Genomic DNA, 22190 nt, shown 5'->3' on the forward strand with positions numbered 1-22190 from the left:
GCTGCAGTGACTGAACAGCCAATGACAAATTTTCCTTTCCTATAGGAACTATTTTTTAAAAATTAAAGTAAAATGAAATAAAAAAATTGCTTAGCTAAACACTTATTACAGCACTGGGCAAAGGCAAAGTAAATCTCTAGATAGAACCAAGCTGAATTACCCAAAGCCATACATGTAGCAGACTAGAACCCTCCACCTTAAAGGAAGGCAGGTATCACTCATTGACAGGTTCCTCTTTGTCTGCCCTGAGGGCTTTTATATGTGTTAGCTCATCAAGAGATGAGTGCATTTGTCCCATTTTATAAAAGGTGCAACTGAGCTGAAAAGGGGTTAAATAAGTTGATCATTATCAATCCAATAGCTAGCAGCTAGGATAAGATTACAGCCTTTTGTTTGAGGCATACAAAACCCAAAATCAAACACATGAAAACCCCTATACCACCCAAGTAAACACATGAAAACCCCTATACCACCCCTATACCATAACCAAGTAAAGGAAATAATGACTTAGCCGGTTTTATTTCCTGGCAACCTCAAAAAGGTTGTCACCATCCTTTGGATATTCTGGGCCTCTAATCTCCAGAGCTTTATGATGTTGAGCTATGTTATATTTGTAGAATCTGAGGATAACTCTGGCTTTCCCTTAAGATGAATAAATAGGGTGGCGGGAATGCTGGATGAAGTTCTAACTCCTGGTTAGAACCCAACTTCTGAGTCAGGAACAAGTTGTATTTCTTGGACAGGACTGTGGTGCTCATGTCCAGGAACAGTGACATGTGGGCTCCCCGCTGTGTCAAGGCCAGATCTCCCACAGAATTTGGAATGATCTGGTCCGTGCTGACAGCAAGCATCCCTGCAAATGCGTGTCCTCTCCTGGCTTCAGTCCAATTACAGAAGCTTAATCACAGGCCCCACAGGACAGAACTTTGCAAGCAGTGCTGGGAAACTCACAATACATGAGTATCAGAGCATGACTCCCTGTTCCTGCCTTTCAGTCAAGGCCTTTGCAATGACGTACTGTCAAGGCAAATCAACAAAAATCTCCATTATGACTGCATATAACTACTAGGTTACGTGTATGAGACTGAAATGTGGACACACAATTTTGATTAGCCCGGCATGAGGACTAATATGCTCATCCATTTCACTTGTCTTTTTTTCCCTATCTTGGCACTGGGGTCTCCAAGATGTTATTCCTCATGTTTTATTTTACAAATTTTATAGTCAAGAAAGAACAACTTTATGGGCTCTCTCTGTGGATTATAGAGTAGAAAAATGTATTCTTGGTTAAGAAACTATAAGACAATAAGCATCCAAGTCCTGCAAGTAATAGTGGCTCAAACCTACATTCAATAATAATAGTAATACAAATAACAGGTATTATTACTAGTGGTAACAATAACGATCACTATCAGAGCAATTAACTTTGACTAAAGGATGTGTGCTAAGCTCCTGAATGTACTGTCTCATGTACATCCACAAGCACTGTGAAGTTGGTGCCATTACTGCTCCCATTTATAGATGAGAATACAGGCATTTGCAAAGTTACATTACTTGCCAAGGTCACAAAGTTTATAAGAGCCAGGGCTGGGAATGGGATCCAGTTTTTTTCTGGTCCAAAATACTCTCCATCTACTCTCCATCTGTTGTAGCAAGCGACTCTCAAAAATTAACAGCTGAAGAATTTGAACAATATATATTCATTTTTTTTGAACATTAAGCTAATATTCACTTTCACCTTTGCTAGGAATAACAGTTCTTATTTGTTCTGGTTTTATCAGGGATTAAAATATTGGAAGACATTATGCTCTGGGAACAGAGGTGCCTCACAACACCCCAGATTGGAAGATGGCCAGATTTGATGGATTTAATGTACCTTTTTAACCACCTTAAGTGTCCATTTGTAATCAACAGAGGTTGACAATGTAAACTAGAATGCATCTGTATTCTTGTCTGGTTTCCCTCTTTTATGTATTCAAACTGTGTCTAGTTGGTCATAAATACACTTCACATTAGTCCAGAATTAAGACAGATGTCTTAGGTTCAACCAAATCAAGAACCTTCAAGTAGAATTAGTGCCTCTTCCTTAAACTATGAGCAGTAACATGGTAAGTCTGGCAAGATCACTCTGTTTACCCAAGGACATACAGATAAAGAGTTCACTCTTACCTCTCCCCAGTTGCCATAAGCCCACTGAGGACAAGGGCCAGACTCGCAGGCTCTTTGCTCATCGGGCTTTATTCTCTCCACGCAGTCACTGGCAGTGTATCCATTTTCATCCTGACACACCACCACACGCCTCTGGGACCCACCAGCACAGGTACTGGAACACTGAACACATCAGACATCAGTCAACAGGTTAATGCCCACCCCAATCTCTATCTTAATTATATAAAAAGCAGCCAGTTGGAAGGTTGGAGGCAAACATGACAGAAACCATCAAGTCATTCACAATGAGCTATCATGAGAACTTCCCTCTTGTGGGATTGCTTAATGTAAAGGTCTTATGGCCACGCAGAGGCCAGAAACGTGGCCTCTCCCATGTTCAGTCAGACACAACCTCCCGTGACGTCCAAAGCAGACTGTTCTCAGAACTGCCTCTGCTCCGGCAGCTCTGGGAGTCATGGGAGTGTTGACCAGCACCTCAGTTGTTGAGAACTCTTTTCTTGTCAAAAGTCTAAGTGATTATTTAGATCCAACATTTGACTTTTCCTTCAGCACAGGGGTCAAATGACATGATTAAGAAATTTCCAGTGGTTGAAACGAAGCTTTCATGTCAAGTCCTTCAGTCACTGGAGGGCTGCCTGTGGTGTCTTTGAGACAGCATTTCCGAGCAGGCAATGTTCTCTTCTCTCCCTTCACAACAGCCTCTTCTTCAGTGGCGAAAGGAGGTGAGATCTGTTCCTTTTCTCTTCTACTACCCCAATGGCCATAATTGAATTCCACATCAACAAACCTCTTTTCAGGTGGACTTCCAATCCAGCACTCTCTCTCATGGTTCTCCCAGAGTTATGTTTGCATTTCAGTTACTTTCCCACGCAAGCTTCTCATAGCTCTCTTATTTATCTACATCTTGAGTGGATTTTTTCCTCTCCATAATTTTCTTATCTTTTGAAACCCAATGTGTTTGCTAGTATCCTTCACTCTGACCCATAACATGTAAAATCCGTTTGCTTATGAAGTAACCATCTAGTCCTCAAAGCAGTGTAATTCCCAAGCATTTTCAAGTCTCGAATTGCATCTGCAACACTGTTTTTGAGTTCCAGGTTCTGATGGCTGATTTGTGCTTTCTATAAAATCCTAACTTAATCAATGTTATTTCAGAACACCTAGAGATACTCCTCCTTGCTGCTCATCTTCTTCCATATGAAGATGTGAATGGATTTTTTTTTCACTTATTTCACTGGGTCTCAGTTCATATCTAGATTATGCTGGTGGAATTACAAATGGTTTTTAAATATATTAGATTTAATGTTAAAATGCAGAATAGGAAAATAGATGTAGGAACTCAGAAGATATTTGGGTAATTTTAGATTTGCAAAAATACTACTTTTATTCTCTGAGGGTTCTGTCATACTTGTTCTAAACATGAAAACATTTTTTTTTTTTTACTTTTAAACAACTTAGTACATAATAAAACTACCAGAGAACTATTATTTTAATTGGCTTTGTTGGGGAAATATAATTTCCCCAATACCAGGAAGGGCCTTGTATCTTGTAAAAAGATCTGTAATGTATACTTTGGCCCTTGCGTTTTCCCCCTGATAATATTGTATTACCTTTCATTATGTCACCTGTGAAGTGTTACCACCCCAATAAAATGATAATCTGCTTGAAAAGATGCTCAATGTCATCACTCTTTGTCCCTGTTATCTCCCACAGTGCGAGTCACAGGATTTACTCTCTAGGCCAATTAAAAGCTTCTGAAAATAACAGCTTTATGAAGCACATGCTCCCCTCCTTCAACAGGTTGACAAGAGCAAGGATGGACACCTGATCAAAGGCCAACCAATCCACTAGCTCCCCAGTGACCAATCAGATGCATCCTACTGAGAATCAGGCCCAAGAGGTGGAGGCAGTGCTCAGCTGAGTACAAGCAATTGCACTGCATTCGTGGGCTATTGAACCCAGGCCTGCTTAGGTGGGCACACTCTCCTAGACAGGTGAAATGTTGTGTTTTTATTTTGCCAGGTAAAATTTTATTATTCTTCATGATTAACAGAGATTCTTATTTCCACATCCATGTTGCGGAATTTCATGCTGGACTTTTCCTATCCTCTTTAGATGACATATTTTTCTAGGTATACATTTCTTTGAACAAATTCTGCATTTATCATTTACACAGGACAAAACCCAGGGAGAATGGCCTTCAGAGAAGCAAGAGGTGATGTTTTACTTGCCTGCTTAGTATAAATCCCATTATACCTGGCAACCCAATTCTCCTTTAAGGAACCATCCCTCCCACAATGGATGCCTCCTTGGTGAGACTGTCTATTAGGAAACTTTGCCTTTCCCTGGTCCAGGAGTTGGCAAGTAAGAACAATCTGAACCAAGCAAACTTCCTTGGAAATTTGAATCCTAGAAGAGTAACTCAATGGTTGTTGAGAGTTGAAAGGGATTAATTAAGGCAGAAACTCCTGAAAGAAATTATCCTGTGTTTACCATTCTATCTAGATCAGGAAGTGACAAACCACAGCCCAAGCACCAGACCTGGCCTGTTACTTTTTTTTTTTTTAACATTTATTTTTATTTATTTTTATACAAGAACTGGGGTACAGGTCAGAGGTGCGGGAGGGTGAGAGAATTCACCAGAGACGGAGCAGGGAGTAGCGCAGGAAGATGGACAGAAGACACTGCTGAGGAGAGCAGCAGGCAAGGCAGGAGAGGTCTGCCACACCATGTGGGTTTCTCCCTGGCTGGCCGGGAATCGAACCCACACTGCAGAGGCTGTGGACAGCTTCACAGTGCTGTGCTCAACCCGCTGCGCCACTGGGGAAGCCCCCTGTTACCTATTTTTATAAATAAAGTTTTATTGGGAGAGTCACACCCTTTACAGTCATACTTAATATATATTGCCTATGTCTGCTTTCATGCTACAACAGCAAGTCTGGTTAGTTGAGGCCCACACAGCCAAAAATATTTATTATCTGATCATTTGTACAAAAAAATTTGCCAACCCTTGAGCCAGATCCTTGAAGATTTTCTTGTCTCTTACTCTGCTTGTACTAAATGACATTTTTATTTGTTTGTTTGGCTTTCAACTGAAGAGTCAGTTTCTTTTCTTTGGCTTGTGACAAGAGACCCCTAATTGCTAACACATAGAAAACATCACACAGTGTTCTTCTAGTTTATGCAGACATGTAGTATACAATGAGGTTCTTGTTCCAGAATCCACAGAAAACTGGATTCTCATTCTCTAGAATTTATGACTCAGGGTTGCCTTTTCTGCCACAGTAGGCAGGAAGACCACCTATAGTTTGTGTACACACTGTGCACAGATGCACGTACATCCACATTCTGGGGGAAGGTCAGGCACATCAAGCTAGGATTGAAAAAATTGCATTGTTCAGCCACATTTAACTTATAATCCCCCCCCCCCCAAATACAGGCAAAATGGGGAAAAGAATGGTTTTGTAATTGCTACAAGAAGGTTTCTGAATACCTCCTAATTGGGGATTCTACAATTCTCATTCAATTTGAAAGGAAAGCATCATCCCCAAATCTAGTACTAAATAAGAATGACTTTATGATTTTTCTTTAAAAGTTCTAGTGCTATTATTTTAATAACATATGTGAGATTTGAAATGTTCTTAACTTGAAAATTCATGGGACACTCAGTGATTATCACCCTTGGTCACCCTTTTATTTCTCAAAATCATAATCTCTTCTAACCTAGACAAAAGAAGCCTCAAAAGGGAAGCAAGCAGTCAGAATGAGATGCAGAGGGTCCTCGGTCACTTGGCAGAGGTTTTGCCTACAACCAGCACTTGCAGTGTGTAAATGCTCAGTGGCTAATCAGTATTCACAAGAAAGTAAATGTAATTGACTGAAACATAACCACAGTGGAAACAGGCAGATTCCTTCTATTTTTTTTTTAACTCCAGAAATAATTAAACACAATTAGCAGTGCTAGGAGGGAACTAACAGTAAACAATTAAAAAGAAGACCCCTGAGTGATTAGTGAACACCTAACTTCCACACCTCCCCAGGTCCCCGGTTACTGTGTCCTCCCGCACGTCCATCAGACAGCTCTGGAATTCCACAGTATTATTAATTTGGGGGAAATTATCTCAGGTAAAATCGAAAACATTCAAAAGCTTATTTTCCCTTTAAAAATTAAATTATCTTCAAGGCCCCCATAATTTGAAGGACAAAGATAGAAACAAGAAGAAAGATAACTGTTGACTTTTATTAAGTTCTCACTCTGTGACAGGCAGAGTGCAAAGGATTTAATTTGCATCATTGCATTTAATTCTTCCAATGACTCTAGAAAGCTGGAATTATTATTATCTGTGATTTATAGGTAAGGTAACTGCAGCTTGAAGACCACAGGGAATCTAAGACTCCAAAACCCTTAGATGGATAGGTATCGCCCTCAGCGTCTATGCGCATAACCATTAGGGTTATGGTACTTCTTTAAGTACAGATTTTACCAAAAGTAATGTTTCCTCCTATGCTATGACAATAACTTATGACTACAAATTATATAGCAACTGTGCCACTTGGAGACTACACTTATCTGGAATACTGCAAGAAGGAAAATGACTTCCCTTGAGTGTTCCCTTTTGGAAAAATGACACTGTCCATTTAACTAGTCTCCAGGTGAGCGCTGCCTTCTGCAGACAGGATGTGATGTCATCACAGGAACTTGCCACCCAGCTGGCTAAGTCCTCCCCCAAGCAGACAACAGCATGGGTCCCCCTTTTCAAGGGTAACAATTAACCCAAACAAATGCCAATGCAAAATATGAATGCCTCATGAGAAAAAAAAAAAGTTCCAAAGGTCTTTCTAGTTTGTATTCCCTCCCAACGCTATCTCAAGTGAAAGAGAAGAAAGCACATTAGGCGAAGACCTCAGTGAATACTCACTGCTCCCCAAGGGCCAGTCCTCCACTGGTTTCCACCCAGCACGTGGGTGCGGCTTGGGCTGGGACTCCTGGGACGATAATCTTCATCTTGGAAAGGGTGCTGAGCGAGACCACTGTCTGGGGTCCTTTGAGGACATGGTGACATTGAACAGTCCTGGTCCGTTTCTGGGATATAATCTGGGTCACACTCACTGTGATCAATCACATGGTCACTGTAGTTGACACACACGACTTGCCGGGTGGCCCGACCTTGCCCACACGTCACGGAGCACTGTGGTGAAAGTTCAGAAAGGGAAGAGACTGGTCATGTGGTAGTGACAAATTTCTGAATGCGAATTATCCATAAATGGCCCATAACTCACCAGGTGCCTGAGGCCAAAAATCTTGGCAATATCTTTGCCTCTTCCCTTTCGTTCCCAACCTATATCTATTTCATTGAGAAATCCTGTCAGGTTTAAAACTCACAATATGTCCCGCCCGATCCAGCCATTTCTCACCATCCCTGCTATAACCGCCCTAACAATTACCTTGTCTTGCCAGGACTACTGCAGTGGCCTTTTGGCCTGGCTCTGCTTAAAGTGCCCCCCAAACTCCAAGTTTGTTGTGCATATATCACAAGCCATGACCCATGCGACAAAGGTTAGCACATGTTGATTCATCTGGTGACTTGTCAACTCACTCTGAATTATGTCCAAAGCACAAGACCCTTTATGAAGTGGCCACTAGCTACATCTTGAACTAATCTATTATTGTCTAATCACTTAACTCCTGCCACACTGGTCTTATGGATATTTCTTGGGCATGCCAAGGTGCCCCCATCTCAGGGTCTTTGCATCTGCTATACCTTTTGCTATACAACATGGACATCCATGGGGTCCATTACCTCATTTCATTCTAGTCTGGTTCAATGCAATAGTAGGCCTTTTCTGGTCAATCTGTCTGAAAGTTCACCCCATTTTTCTTCATGCCATTACATGGCTTGACTTTCTTCTAGTACTAATGAGTATCTGATTAATCATCTACTTCTTTATTTGTTCACTGACAGGAACCCCCACTGAAATAACCTTCATGAAGGCAAGAATTTTATTATTTGGTGTCCACTATTCTTTCTATGGTAGGCTTCACAAACATCGGGTGAGTAGACAGATGGGTGGACAGATAGAAGCATGGACGAGTATTTGGGGGCTCAGGCATGAGAATGAGATTATATACCATTTATCGAGCACCTTCTTTGTGCTAAGCATTTAATATGTTTCTCAAACAATCCTCCCAGTCACCTTCTAAGGCTGGTGTTCCTTCTGGTCTTCTTTTGATCTTTAGAAGAAACTGAGATTCAAAGACTTTAGCCAGACTGCTTCAAGGTCATGCAGCCAGGAAATGTCAAAGGCTACCTTTTTTGTACATCTCTGAATCCATGCTTCAAATTTCATTTATATGATATCTACTGCTATATTAACCTTTTATTCTCTTATGGGCTCTCATCTGTCCTAAACTATATATTTTCTGGAATTTTCACAAGGCAGAAAGCTGGAGCTGCCTGTAAAAAAGAGGTCTTCCTCTAGTTATAAAAGCTCATAGGGCCTCCCCTGGTGGCACAGCGGTTGAGCGCTGGGCTGCAAAGCTGCCCGCAGCCTCTGCAGTGCCGGTTTGATCCCCGGCTGCCGGCTGCCCAGTGAGGGTCCCACATGGGGCGCAGACCTCTCCTGCCACGCCTGCTGCTCCCCTCTGCAGTGTACTTCGGTCTTTCTGCCTGTTCTGCTCCCCGCTCTGGCTCTGGTGAATTCTCTCACCATCCCCCCTCCACGCTTCAGACTGTACCCAGTGCTTGTATAAATAAATAAATAAATCTTTTTTTAAAAAAAGCTCATAGATGGCACTTGGGGTGCATAAGAGGTTGGGTCTCTAGCACTGAATGAGGAGTTCCACTTCTTGGTGGGGAAGCCAACCGTCACTGCACATTAAAAGACCACAGGATGCAGGAGGCACCCAGACTCAAGGTACCACTTTCCCCTTCTTCTGCTACTCTACAAGCCTATTATGTTCTGACATGACTCAAAAAGGTTTTCCAATCAGCCCACGAGGAAGGGTCTTAAGAAGATTGCAAATACAGGTTTATATTTAAGTGCATTTCTTGCACATATGGCCAAGACTAAATCAGCTACATATATGAGACACAGGATAATTCAAATCACTAGCGTGTCTAAATCTAAAGTTAGTAGCAACTGACACTTGGTGCTAGTCACCCCCGTCCTGTGCACCCATCCTCTCCCAATCTCGAAGATGCCATCTGCTTACAGAGCTCCAGTCCAAAGCCTTCCACTGCCCACAGGGGGTCACAGAACAGTCTTCTCTCGCCACTGGTCTAGGCAGGGTGGCACAGGCGCTTTCATCAGCCACAGAGCCATCCTCGTCCCGGCAGCTGACATATCTCATCCGGGTACCTTTTCCACAAGTGGCTGAGCACTTGGTGTTGGAGTGAAATAATGCAGATTTGTTATTTGAAATAGTTGTGCACTGGACAGAAACCCACTTTCTATAGTCTTTCCAGAGAATATCCACCTCCCCATCACACCCTCTCGTTCTATTTCTTACTGGTGTCCATGACCCAAATCGCCACTGGACTCTTGGCACACTGTGTGTGTTTCTTGCTTCCGGGGCTGCTGGGGGTGGATGGCAAGGTGGTAATTCACAGTCCTAGATATGGGCAGGTGGAGAAAAAGCTAAAGTTACCCTTAATTCAATGCATACTTTAATGGTCATGTTGTATAACAAATACAAGGGCTAAGAATTTTAAGACCCCATATTTCTGTGTGAGTTTTGGACAAATTACATGGCATTTCTCAGCCCTAATTTTTAAACTGCAAATGGGATTTAACCTTAGTCACTATAAGGTGTGTGTGGCCTGCTACATAAAGGCCAGCAGGTTACTTAATGATTTTTAAAACCTTATTCATTACTTATTTGTGTGGAAAGAGAGACAATGTTATAAAATGAAACATAAGTTGGGAAAGAGCAGGGTAGCCTTTAAAATTATTGTTAATATTTTTAAATTCCAAAGGCCAAATTATATTCTCCCATTTCAATTAGTTTCCTAATCAGAATTCGTTAATCATGAACTTGGATTTTTATGTATATAAAGGTAACTCCCAGAGCTCTGAAGTTCAAATCTAGATATAAAAGATGAATTCAATATTCCTGTGCCTGGGATTTCTATAACACCTCTCAATCACTCACAGAAAATCCCTATAATGAACTGAGATCATCGATGTGTAGATAATATTCACAGTTTCACTGATGGGAAAACAGAAATACACAACTGCTCACATCATGTCCAACCTCAGGGGTTAGCAAATATTCTTTGATTTAATGTCATACTCACTCAAATCCTAAGACATACCAGGCATGGTGCAAAGCTCTGGGACTTGGTGCCAGACTTACTGAGGCATCCTTGACATTGGGGAACTTTCAAACCAAATAGGAAATCTTGTTACTTGGTTCCAGACTTTGCCTGTTTCTCTACCCATGGTCCAAGCAAAGCTAGAGGGAACCTTTCACACAGTGGAGAAATGACTGACAGGCTGCAGATGTGGGAGCTGCCCACAGTCAGTGGATATTACAGAATAACTGAGAATGTAAGTTTTGAATCTCTTAAGTTTCGAAGGCCTTACTTCATGCTGGTTTAGATGTCACAGCTGACATTTCCCATTTATCATGTGGTGGTTTGGAACATTCCGATAAAGTAATAAAAATAAAGATGACACAAGTCACAAGTGGTGTTTGGCTAATTGATCAGCGATGACAACATGAACAACATCGCCACGTTCATTTAGTTTTTTGACACTCTTCATCCATCAACAACACATGTTGAAATGTACCAGACTGAGGGTGCTCAGAACCAAGGCAGCACATTGGCTGCAGGACGTCATTGTGAGAGCTCTGAGCACAGCCTGCATTCAAGTCCTGTCTTCAACAGTTAGTAAAGCCAATGTGCATAAATGATGCAAAAATCAAGGCCCACATGGAGGAGCATGTTGGTGAATCACTATCAGTTGGCTCTCTTTAGAAAAAAAGGCATGATGTGTATGTTTGTAATATGTACTTACACACACATATTACATGCACATAGGTATCTACATTGTGTGCGTGTATATGGTGTATATATGCTGGCTTATTTATGTATGGATTTAAAGTGTATGCAGCACACAACTAACATATAACAATAAAATACAGAATCATTTAAGTTTCATATAGCTGATTAATTCTTAGAGAACACTTTTGTTGACTTTGCTGAATTCTTGACTCTGTTGCCAAATTATAGTTATAAATAAATGCTGAACAAGTACAGTTCTGAGTTGAATATTAGCTAAGGTATTTTGCTTTTTTTTAAGAGGAAGGGGAAAGTAAAGAATTGAAGATGTATGTCAGAACTTCACTCATTCAATAATAACAGGAATGATTTCTTTGCTGAACCAGATAGTAATTTTCAAACGCCAGAATATTTCCTTACTCTTGTGTTATTTACAAAGCAGTGGCTCTAGACACCAGAGTCTCTTAAGCACAAACTTAATTATTAATATTTTTCTCTATCACTTTCTTAAATCTAAACAATGAAGCCAGAGTTAAAGCATTTACTGATTTCCGTGCATAAATAATCCCACCAAAGCCAATTTCAAACTACCAACATGATGCCAATGAACACAGAATTGGAAGAGCTGTACAGAGCTCACCACTGTATTGTATATCTACCACTCAGACACATATACATGTAAACAATCTCAAGTCCTTAGATTAAAACAGTCAAGTGTAGTAAAAATAATTAGAATGTTAGGAATATTTATCACCTTAGTTTTAAATATCATCTACTAATTATAGGCTTATATATGCAATTTTTAAGAATGACTATGTTAAACAATTAGTTTATGATGTTCCTGAAAAATTATCAATCAACTCTTACTTGCTGGTACAAGCCAGCTTGGGCACTTTGCTTCTGGAACATACAACACTGTTTGCTAAACTCTGCATTGAAATCATTAAGGAAAACATCTGAGTTCAAGAAAACAATCCAAGCAATCAACCTTTGCCATCCATTAATAATGGGAATCACAACTACAAACACTTCAAACTATCAGAGAAGAACAAAACTGGTACATCAAAATACTAGATTCAAATGTAATAAATCAATAAATCTTCACATTTTAGTTAATTAAGTGATTTATCTAATTACATACTTACATTCCTGTGAAAGGAGTTTAATTTTGACTGAGCTGCTAGGAAGTTGCCATCAATGCCAATCACTGAGTTGAGGAAAGGAACTTACCTGGGTATCTGTTGGCCTTGCTGCTGCATTGCAGTCACTGTCATCCACCACTGACATGTAAGTCCCAATAATGCATTTCACAGCTCTTAGCTGGTATCCCTGTCCACAAGTGACACTGCACTGGAGGAAAGAAATTTTTAAAAAAAAGAGTAGACACAATTCAGTGAATTCTCTCTTTCCCTTACTTTCCCTACAATATTTGATAAAAGCCAAGTGAAAAAAATTATGCTTTGTGAAAGAAGCCAGATACAAAGTGACACATGACCTCTGTCATAGGATTCCATCTATCTAAAATATTTAGAATAAGTAAATTCATGGACATAGAAGTAGATTGTTGGTTGCCAGGGGGCCAAAGAGAAGGGGAAATGGAGAGTAAATGCTTAATGGGTATTTCGAGGTGATGAAAATGTTTCATAACTACATGGAGATAGTAGTTGTATATCTAGATGCATTAAATGCCACTGACTTGTTGACTTTAAAATGGCTAGTTTTTCCTACAAAGTTTCTGGGCAGAGAAAGAAATGGTAACAAAAATGAAAAGACACCCTACTGAGTAGGAGAAAATATAGGTCCACTATATATATCTGACAAGGAACTGATATCCAGGATCTACAAAGGACTCCTATGACTCAACAAAAAGAAAACAAACAGTCCAATCAAAAAAATGGACAGAAGAACTAAACAGGTCTTCAAAGAAAACATACAGACTGCAAAGAGGCACATGAAAAAAATGCTCATCATCACTAATTACTAGGGAAATGTAAATCAAGATCACAAATGGGATACCACCTCACACTTGTGAGAATGGCCCACATTGACAAGACCAGAAACAATAAGTGCTGGAGAGGATGTGGAAGAAAGGGAACACTCCTCCACTCTTGGAGGGGATGCAGGCTGGTCCAGCCCCTATTCAAGGCAGCATGGCGGCATCTCAAAAAATTACAATTAAATCTTCCATATGACCCAGTAATTCCACTCCTAGGCATCTACCTAAAAAACTCAAAAATACTAATTCAAAAGGAAACCTGCATGCCCACTTTCACTGCAATATTATGCACAATAGCCAAATTAGGAAACAATTTGAATGACCCCAAACAGGTGAGTGGATCAAGATGTGGGGGGTATATATATATATAATATATATGCAATGGAATATTACTTGGTGAGTAAAAAGATACACTCATACCATTTGCAGCAACATGGATGGAGCGCAAAGGGATAAGGCTAAGTGAGGTAAGTCAGGAGAAAGATAAATACTGGATGGTGCCACTAACATGTGAAATACAGAAAAGAAAACAAAAGATTAGATAAAGACAAGCTCAAAAACTAACCCTTGAAAGCTAACTGTAGAACTAAAGCATCCAGACAGGGAAGTGTAAGAACAAGAGAGAAAGAAACACAATGGACTATGGTGATGGAATGTGGGTGAGTTGCTGGTGGGTGTTCTGCAGTGATTATACCTGATGGGGAGGATCCTGTAACCTCAACTAAAAGAATAAAAATAGGGCCTCCTGGTGGCACAGGGATTAAAGTCTCAGCACAATGAAGCTATCGCCAGCCACTGTTGCATGAGTTCAATCCCCAGCCAGGGAGCTAACCCACATCGTGCCAGCAGACCTCTCCTGTCTTGCCTGCTGCTCCCCTCAGCAGTGTATTTCAGTACATCTGCCTGTTCTGCTCCCCACTCTGTCTCTGGTGAATCCTCTCAATCCCTGCATCTCTGGCCTGCATCCTAGTTCTTTTACACATCAAAAATAAAAAAAAAAATTAAAAATTAGTCATTAAAAAAGAATAAAAATAAAATGGTTAGCTTTGTTACATGAGTTTTACTTCAATTAAAAAAGTACAATACTAATGTTAGTAAAAAAGCAGAAGAAATTCATAAACATTTTAACATTAGTACTGTATGTGGTGTGTATTTAGGACTGTGTTGGTTTTCTTCTTTATGCTAAATTACAATTTGCAACACTTTTCTGATATGCATGCATTATTCTTAAATATTTTGAAAAATAATTCAGGGCTTGTTTCCCTGAATTGCATGTACAGTCAAAGGAAGAACAAATCTCTGGCTAGGATCGGGTTAGTGTAGACAGGAATAAAAAATAGGCTTTCAGTTCTGAGAGTTACATTCAAATCCACTAGTGATCCTGAGCTGAGGTCTCTTCCTTTTGATAGTCTTAAAAGTTATGCAGTTGTAGACAAAAAGAAGGTAAGATTTAAAGGTAGAAGTGGACTCTCCCTGTTTACTCAGTGGGATAAGCCATCCTGACTGGCAATGTTGTCTAATGGGGAGGATTCAGAGAACTGTTGATTTTTATCATTTGTTTATGATAGACATTGTGAGGGTGTACTAATAAAACTGCTCTCATTGATCACAAGCACATTGGAAATAGGGACATAAAAGCTAGAGAGCCCTAGTAGCTGTGGTCATGGCTGGACTGGGAGTAGGGAGAGTCATTCTTTAAGAGATTATTAAGTGACAGGAGACTGATGCTTTGCTTTTCCTGGGAACGCAGAGTGCTACTTAACTAGTACCCAGAATGCTTTTGTTTCTATATTAGGAAGGATTTAATTTCAAGAGTAGTGGTTTCTCAAGTGAAAGCCCAAAGGAAACTTTCATTCTCTCCTTTAAGAATGGTTCAAATTAAGACTGGAAACTACAGACTAGGGAACTCAGAATAGATTATCACAAAAGCAATGATTCTTCAACCTTTGATGCCAGCAATTCTGTTTGGGTGTCTGACTTATTTATGAGAATGAGCTTTGGAACTGCGACATTGGGAGCCCCCCAAAAAAAAAATCCCTTCCAAATCCCAGTCCAGATTCTCCAGCCAAAGACACTGGCCCCAAATCACATTGTGTAACAGACCCACAGTGGCATGTGAGAAGATAACATCAGTCAGGTCGGAGATCTGTTGTCAATTTCCCCACATCCTCATGTGCTGAAACTATGGCTTTAACCTAAGGATGAAGACATGCATGTGGGTCTGTAAAGGAATAATCAGCTTCAGGAAGGCAAATGGCAGCCCCAGGAAGTGGGGACAGGGTCACAGAGCCCATGTGTGACCAGCGCCGTGGAGGTACAGTTCATGTGGAGGTACGATGGCACCCCTGTGAAGTTCCCCGCCTGGAATGCTTCTCCATAAGCCCTCTCCAGATAAGATGGAAAGAATGTAGTTAAGAACTTTATCATTCAAAATACCTGTCCCCAGGGACCTGCCTGCCAGGACGCACATTCTGGCTGCTGACAGGTCTGCGTGGAGGCCGGCTTGGTCTCGGGGTCACAGATTCTTTCGCTCAATCGATCTTCACCAAACTGACACCAGACCTGGCGGTGCTTATGTCCTTTTCCACAGGTGACCAAGCACTGTAATAAAAAGCACAGTCCATCAAGGTCATTTCTGAACAATGTGTTATGGTCCCTAGGGGTTATTCATTGATCAGCAGGAACAGGTGTGCTCTTTTCCCACCACATTTCCTCTCTGTCTTAGCCTTTTGTAAATACATGAAGATTCATTTGTTTTCATTCATTCATTCATTTCATTCATTCTGTATTTATACAGGTTCTGGGCCAGTTTCAAACAGAATAAACTCAATACCTCCCACCTCTGAACCACAGATTAGCTTTTGGAACACAGGAGTTAAGTGTGGGAAATTCATGAGCAGGCACACCCAGAGTTTTAAATCACAACCATCTAAGGATACTGAGTCAAATGATCTCTCTCTACCTCAATTTTCTCATCTATACAATGGGGATGGCAAGAGTGCCTAGTGCAAAAACTGAAATGATACTAAATGAGAAACTAAACTAAACTAAATAAGAAAAATCCCAGGAAAATGCTTAGCACATATTTATTTCACAAATGTTAAATGTAATCATTATTATTATCTATGCTCATGCCAAGACATAGATAATATGTCAGAAAAACATAAAAAACATAAACATAAAAACATAAAAACTATAATGATCCAAATATCTCACTAGCCAAGGATAATATTAGCACTTTCCTATTTTCTTCCCAGACATCTTTTAATCTAGGGAATGTTGAATCATACTGAATTTATAGTTTGATATTCTCTGCCTACATTTTGTTAAGCATTCATGTAAAGAGCCTTTGTATAATTTAAAATGATACTTTGGTATTAGCTAAGTTCAATTTAAATCCTCAATTCTTTTTTTTCAAGCAAATATGAGAGTTTAAGCTAAGACAGTTTGTTAATAGAACAAAAGCATTAAGTTTGTTGTCAATTTGCACAGGAATCAGACACCTAACCAAATGTACTTGTCTGCCATTCAGGGGCATTAACAGTATCTTTTTATAGATTCACTTTTTTTTGATGTTGAAAGTAAACAGTTGATATGGTGCTTACAAGGATAAGGGAATACCTATAGAAACTACAGCAGGGAAAACCTTGGTCTTTATTAACCATTCTTCATTTGGCCCATAAATGAAGGATTTCTGTTCCCTTTCCACTTGTTCTTTATTAAAGAGAGTGGAAAGAATCACCCTCTTGAGGGGAATCTTACTGGACTTGTTGATAGCAAGTGCTCAAACTGTGTCAAAAAGTGAGAAAGAGGCTCCTCTTTCTTTTTCTGGCTGCCCTGGAGCTACTTGTGTTAAGAAATGGTATATCTGCATTTACTTCATTGGGTTAAGGAATGAGAAAGGCATAAATCTGGACTACTCAGCCTGGTATTTTCTGTTTGCCACCAGCAACTGAACAAATTTATGGTAACTTAGCTATAGGCACACAGAGGAGGGAAGGTAAGGAACCGGAACTTCAAAATCACCAACAAAAACGACGATGGTGAATGATCCAGCCAACCCCCTTGTGCCTCTAAGCTTGTCAGTAGACGCATCAGTGGCAGGTGGAGGACTGAAATTGTTTCTTCAAGGGCATGGAGGAGAGAGGTACAGCAGGATTAGCCTTGAATAGACTAAGGGAGACTCATTGTCAGAGAAGACTCAGGGGAATAACAACCCTTCCATCTCACCTCTGACCAGTCTCCTGATTTCCACTGTGGACAAGAGAACTCATTGCATCTCTGAACGGTGACTTTCTCTTGATGTGTGCATTTGCTGTCATCCAGGACATCGTTTTGGGTGTTAACACAAATAGCCCTTCTCCTCTGGGTTCCACCATCACAGCTTTTAGAACACTGAAAGGATAAAAAACTAAATAAAACTGTTGTTGAATTTCTTAAGCAGCTCACAATCCTGCCTATGCTGGATTGTTTCTTCCAACCCTTAAGAAAGAAACAACTAACCGTAGCCAATTCAGTTATTTCTGGGGTATCTGTTCATGTAGATCGATTTATTTACCAAGTTTTTTTGAGTGAATTGGCATAAGAATATGAGTTCTATTTCTTATGCCAGTGAATTGGCATAAGAAAACAAAACTGGAAATGACCTGAGGTGTATAGAAAAAGTGATTGGTTGATTTGTTCCACCACTCCCAAGTTTCCACATGTCATGCCCATGTCAGACATTACAAATCAATCGTGGTAGTTGTTTTTCCAAAGACGAAATTAAATGGGGCTTCTCAACACAGCCTGCCAGGAGCCACATCAATGAATGAAACTTTGCATCCAAAAAAACACATTTTGAGTGAGAATCAACTTACTTCAGTCCAAGCAGAATATCGCCAGCCTCCTGTGTTACATTCTCCTGAACATTTTTCCTGGTTGCTTGGTTTAGGGTGGCTGCTACAATAACTGTTATCAACCTTCTCAGTCTTCCCATCCAGCCTGCTGTACCTGGCACAGTAGATGTCTAATGTGCGGTAACCCAAGCCACACTGGGCACTACATTCACTCCTGCTGGCGACATGCCATCTACGCAAAAACAATGGAGAGAAGCCAAATTTTTTGTTATGTATCTCTCTTATCTAAAAGAGTAGAAAAAGTTGAGTTCCCTTTACTTCCTTGATTTAAATAGCACAAAATCCAAAGCCACGGTTACTGAAATCCAATTTTAAATCAACATATTCATGCAGTTTTCAAGGCTGCTCATGTATATGGCAGTCATAGAGTGACAGCTAGCAGTTCTATCATTGTGAAGATTCTCCTTTGATACAGTTAGTCTGAAATTCAAACATCCAAAAATGAAAAAAAAAAAAAAACATTGGAATTCAACAGAGCAAAAAAAGCAATTTATATTTAAAAGGTTCATGCAACCCAGCATTTCATTCATCAACGAGGCTGCTTTTAACAGAGCCACTGTTGGATACTCTTCATAAAAACCCCATATGTGGGCCTGTGCCAAGACATGCTCAGTGAACATTCTTTGAATTGATAAAGGAATGAATGGATTGGATGGTCATTATGAATTTCAAGTGTATTGAACTCTATGTACATTATTATGTGCAAATAAAGACCAAGTTCCTTGAAGACATGGACCACAGTCTATACAACCCAGTTACCCATTTTTTTCAAAAGATAAGTTATTTTTCAGAGCAGTCTTAATCACATGGCAAAATTGAGAGGAAGGGCCAGACGTTTACCACATACCCTCTGCCATCAATAGGCATGGCCTTCCCTATTATCAGTATTTCCTACCAGGGTAGATATATTTGCTATAATTGATGAACCTACAGTGACTCGTCATTACCATCCATACTAAACGTTAGGGTTCACTTGTAGTATTTCGTATTTGACAGGTTTGAACAAACATGTAGTATATCATATGGAGTAATTTTACTGCCCTAAAATTCCTCTGTGTTTCACCTATTTATCTCCTACCTCTCCGAGATACACTTTTAAAATTAGTTTTGAGTCTACAAATCTGTGTCACCTATGTGTCCGTAGCATTTACAATGAGCCTTTGTTGGCACACAGTAGGTGCTCAGTGGTTCTCTGATTGCCTCAAGAATATGACCCTTGCTTCTTAATGTTAAAACTTAATAGTCTAAATAAATGAGCTTGAAAGCTCATTGTCCAAAAAGGACAATTGCTTTATAATTTCATGAACTATGAATTCATAATTCACTCTGCATAAATTCACTCTTAATTCTTTACTCAGAAATTGGGTGGTGAGCAGAATATCAATGCCCTAGGAATTCTTTCACCTACACCTGTCTCGGGGAGGACTCAGGTGAATAAGGAGAATGGCCACACACTTATCTTCTTATCTAAGAATTTCTCAAAAATGTCCAAAAATAGATCAGAGTTGATTTACTTTTACACTTAGTATGTAAAGTGGGCCACCGAGATTTTCCATGAGAGTGACATAGTATTTTGGGGATTTTGTTCTAACCGGAATGTGTTAAATGAGGGATTATAAAACAAAGCTTTATCTCATCCTGCCAAAGTTTAATCTGAGCAAACTCTCACTTCCCTAAGGAAGTGAGGCAAAAACGTGGACCAATTCAACAGCGACATCTGGAACTTTCATCTGCCCTTTGATTCTTGGCTATCTTCTCTTTGCCTCATCACCATTTCCTTGAGGAAAGGTTATTTTCCATCTTGGATCAAAAAGGCAGGAATCCTGCTCCCACCCCAGATCTTGGGCTGGAAAAGTGGAATTTCTCTGATAGTCATATAACCCCCCAGAATCTGAGAAGAGATAAATTTAGGAAAGTGTATAAAAAGGTCTCAGCACTGCCTGATGAAAGTTCTTGTCAAAATGCTAGCCTCTGTCATGTTCTCTCCCTGGAAAATATGTTTTGAATTCATCCAATTCACACAAAAACGATTTTTCATTCTGTATTTCAGAAAAACAAAGTGCTAATAAGAGAAAATATGCAATGTGTCTGTGGGTGTGTTGGTGGTTGTACATTTAGATAATTTCAGGAACTACTGAACTGAGCAGGTTTCTCTGTCATTGAACTTCTCAGCGATTTCTGAATGTTAATCAGTATTGTGAATCTCCAGACAGGGAAGAAAATGACCAGTAAGGTCATCCAATCTATACTGCTTTGCCATGGATCATCTCATAGAACTAGTGTTCCACAAACATGCTTTGGGAAAAACAATTTTAGAGTTTGACCAATCAGCACTAATCCTCCCTCCAGCCTTTTAGTTTTGCATACAGCTACTTGGCAACAATTAGTATAAATCACAATTACAGCCACCTTGGGCTTCAGAGAAGACAGAAGACCTTCCTTGGGCATGGTTCGTGTCTTTGTATGTCTTTTCAGTACAACTTAATTTTTTGAACAATCTGGAAAAGTTCAAATGATATAAATATGTATGTTGGCAAACAAACAAGATCTTCTATTTAATTTCAGACATGAGCATGAACCTTTTTATGAGGCTTTATAAGCTAATCCTAAACTCCCCTTTTATTCCTTTTCATTTATAAATTTTACCCCTAAGGTCTGTCACTTCTACCATAGACACATCTATCAAAAAACATGACTATAATCCCTTCGCTGTCCTTTCTTCCATCAGTTGGAGATACTAGCCAGTTTCCTGAACTGCTGTTCTCCTTTGCCCTCAGCAGAGTTTAAAAATGTTTTAAAAGGTGAATTTGTCCAAATGGGGGATTTAGAACAGCATCTTTGATATGCCTGCTGTACGAAATGAAAAGATTTCAAGGCCTGGTGTTACCTAGTTATTGTGAAATGCCTTTTAATAAAAATCAGAGGATGAGTTACAGAATTAGGAAGACTAGGGCGAGGATGCAAACTCTTGACACTTTTCAGGCAGTTTAATTAGACTCACAGAACCTCAGCTTCATTGTGAAATGGGGGGACAGATTCAATTTCACCGAGCTAATAGGTGGATTAAATAAGGCAAGGCATATGTGGCATTTGAAACACATGATATCAAGAAAAATGGCTGCTATCACATAATTCCACATAAACCAATAACACAAAGTTTGAGGAGAGATCTAATTGAGATTTACTGGCTAATTCTACATAAAACTCTCATGAATTTGAGACTACCTTTGTATGCATTTCATTTTGTAAAATATCTTTAATTTTTGTTTTACATCTGAAAGTGTCCAAAGCAGACTAAACTTTGGAGAACATCATATTAACCAATATCATCACAAACTAAATGGTGGCTTATTGTGGAATATGTTTGAAGTGAAAAATATTAGTTTCTCAAAGGAAAGGAACCATTCAAACATTATCTCTACCTTCAAATTGGTGCTCCTTGGGTAAACTTTAAACAGGGCTCTTAAGAAACATTTATTTTATTTATGGCCATGTTCTATTACTCAAAATGCTTTGTAGGAACTTGCCTTTCTTGTGATTAGAAGAGCATGCTTAGTGCTGCAGGCAGGACCTCTACAATATCTGCATTTCTTATCTGAGACCTTGCCAGCTGGGTCTTATTCTGCCAGCGCAGAAATGACAACTAAGGGGACCCAAGTGAGGTAGGGAACAGGAATGGGGCAGAAAACTCCTGGGAGTTATTTTTCTTCAGAAAGATGCCCCCATCCCAGATCTATAATATTAATACCATAATATTATTTTCAGTGATAATATGATATAGAGTTAATCTGAAAATGTCACGTTTCCTAATTTATTGAGGTCATGCTTCAAGGACTCTATCCACCAATTCCATGTTTTCCCCCGACACTTTAATGCAATTAGCTAAGTGTTTTTCTGAAAAGATCATTTGGCTAAAGCAATGGTCATATGAACACTCTAACAAGAATTAATACTACCTAGTCTAAATGACTGCCTTTTAATATCTAAGGTTTTTTTTTTTCTTTGTACAATAACTTCTGTCAATGTTTTCTGACCAACCAAGGAATGAGAAGGTAACACTGAGTAAAATGGAAGAGCAATGGAGTGAAACGAGCTTGGTCTTTGAAATCACAGCCTTCAGGT

At 39.7% G+C, this 22190-nt stretch overlaps 1 protein-coding gene across 3 annotated transcripts in view; it reads right to left on the minus strand.

Annotated features, from left to right (window-relative positions):
• The window catches only part of ADAMTS9 (ADAM metallopeptidase with thrombospondin type 1 motif 9), a 166631-nt gene that overhangs the window by 73887 nt on the left and 70554 nt on the right, over nucleotides 1–22190 (minus strand). For all 3 annotated transcript variants that reach the window (XM_037492298.2, XM_037492290.2, XM_054695303.1), the window contains 8 exons: nucleotides 18030–18240; nucleotides 17401–17565; nucleotides 15607–15771; nucleotides 12405–12524; nucleotides 9680–9781; nucleotides 9383–9550; nucleotides 7089–7358; nucleotides 2170–2331 (listed from right to left, as the gene is read on the minus strand). In XM_037492298.2, coding sequence (XP_037348195.1) covers nucleotides 2170–2331; nucleotides 7089–7358; nucleotides 9383–9550; nucleotides 9680–9781; nucleotides 12405–12524; nucleotides 15607–15771; nucleotides 17401–17565; nucleotides 18030–18240 — 1363 coding nt within the window. The remainder of the gene's footprint in view (nucleotides 1–2169; nucleotides 2332–7088; nucleotides 7359–9382; nucleotides 9551–9679; nucleotides 9782–12404; nucleotides 12525–15606; nucleotides 15772–17400; nucleotides 17566–18029; nucleotides 18241–22190) is intronic.

This window comes from Talpa occidentalis, unplaced genomic scaffold, assembly GCF_014898055.3.
Source record: "Talpa occidentalis isolate TD23 unplaced genomic scaffold, MPIMG_talOcc4v2.1 talOcc4.10, whole genome shotgun sequence".
NCBI classification, from domain to species: Eukaryota; Metazoa; Chordata; class Mammalia; order Eulipotyphla; family Talpidae; genus Talpa; species Talpa occidentalis.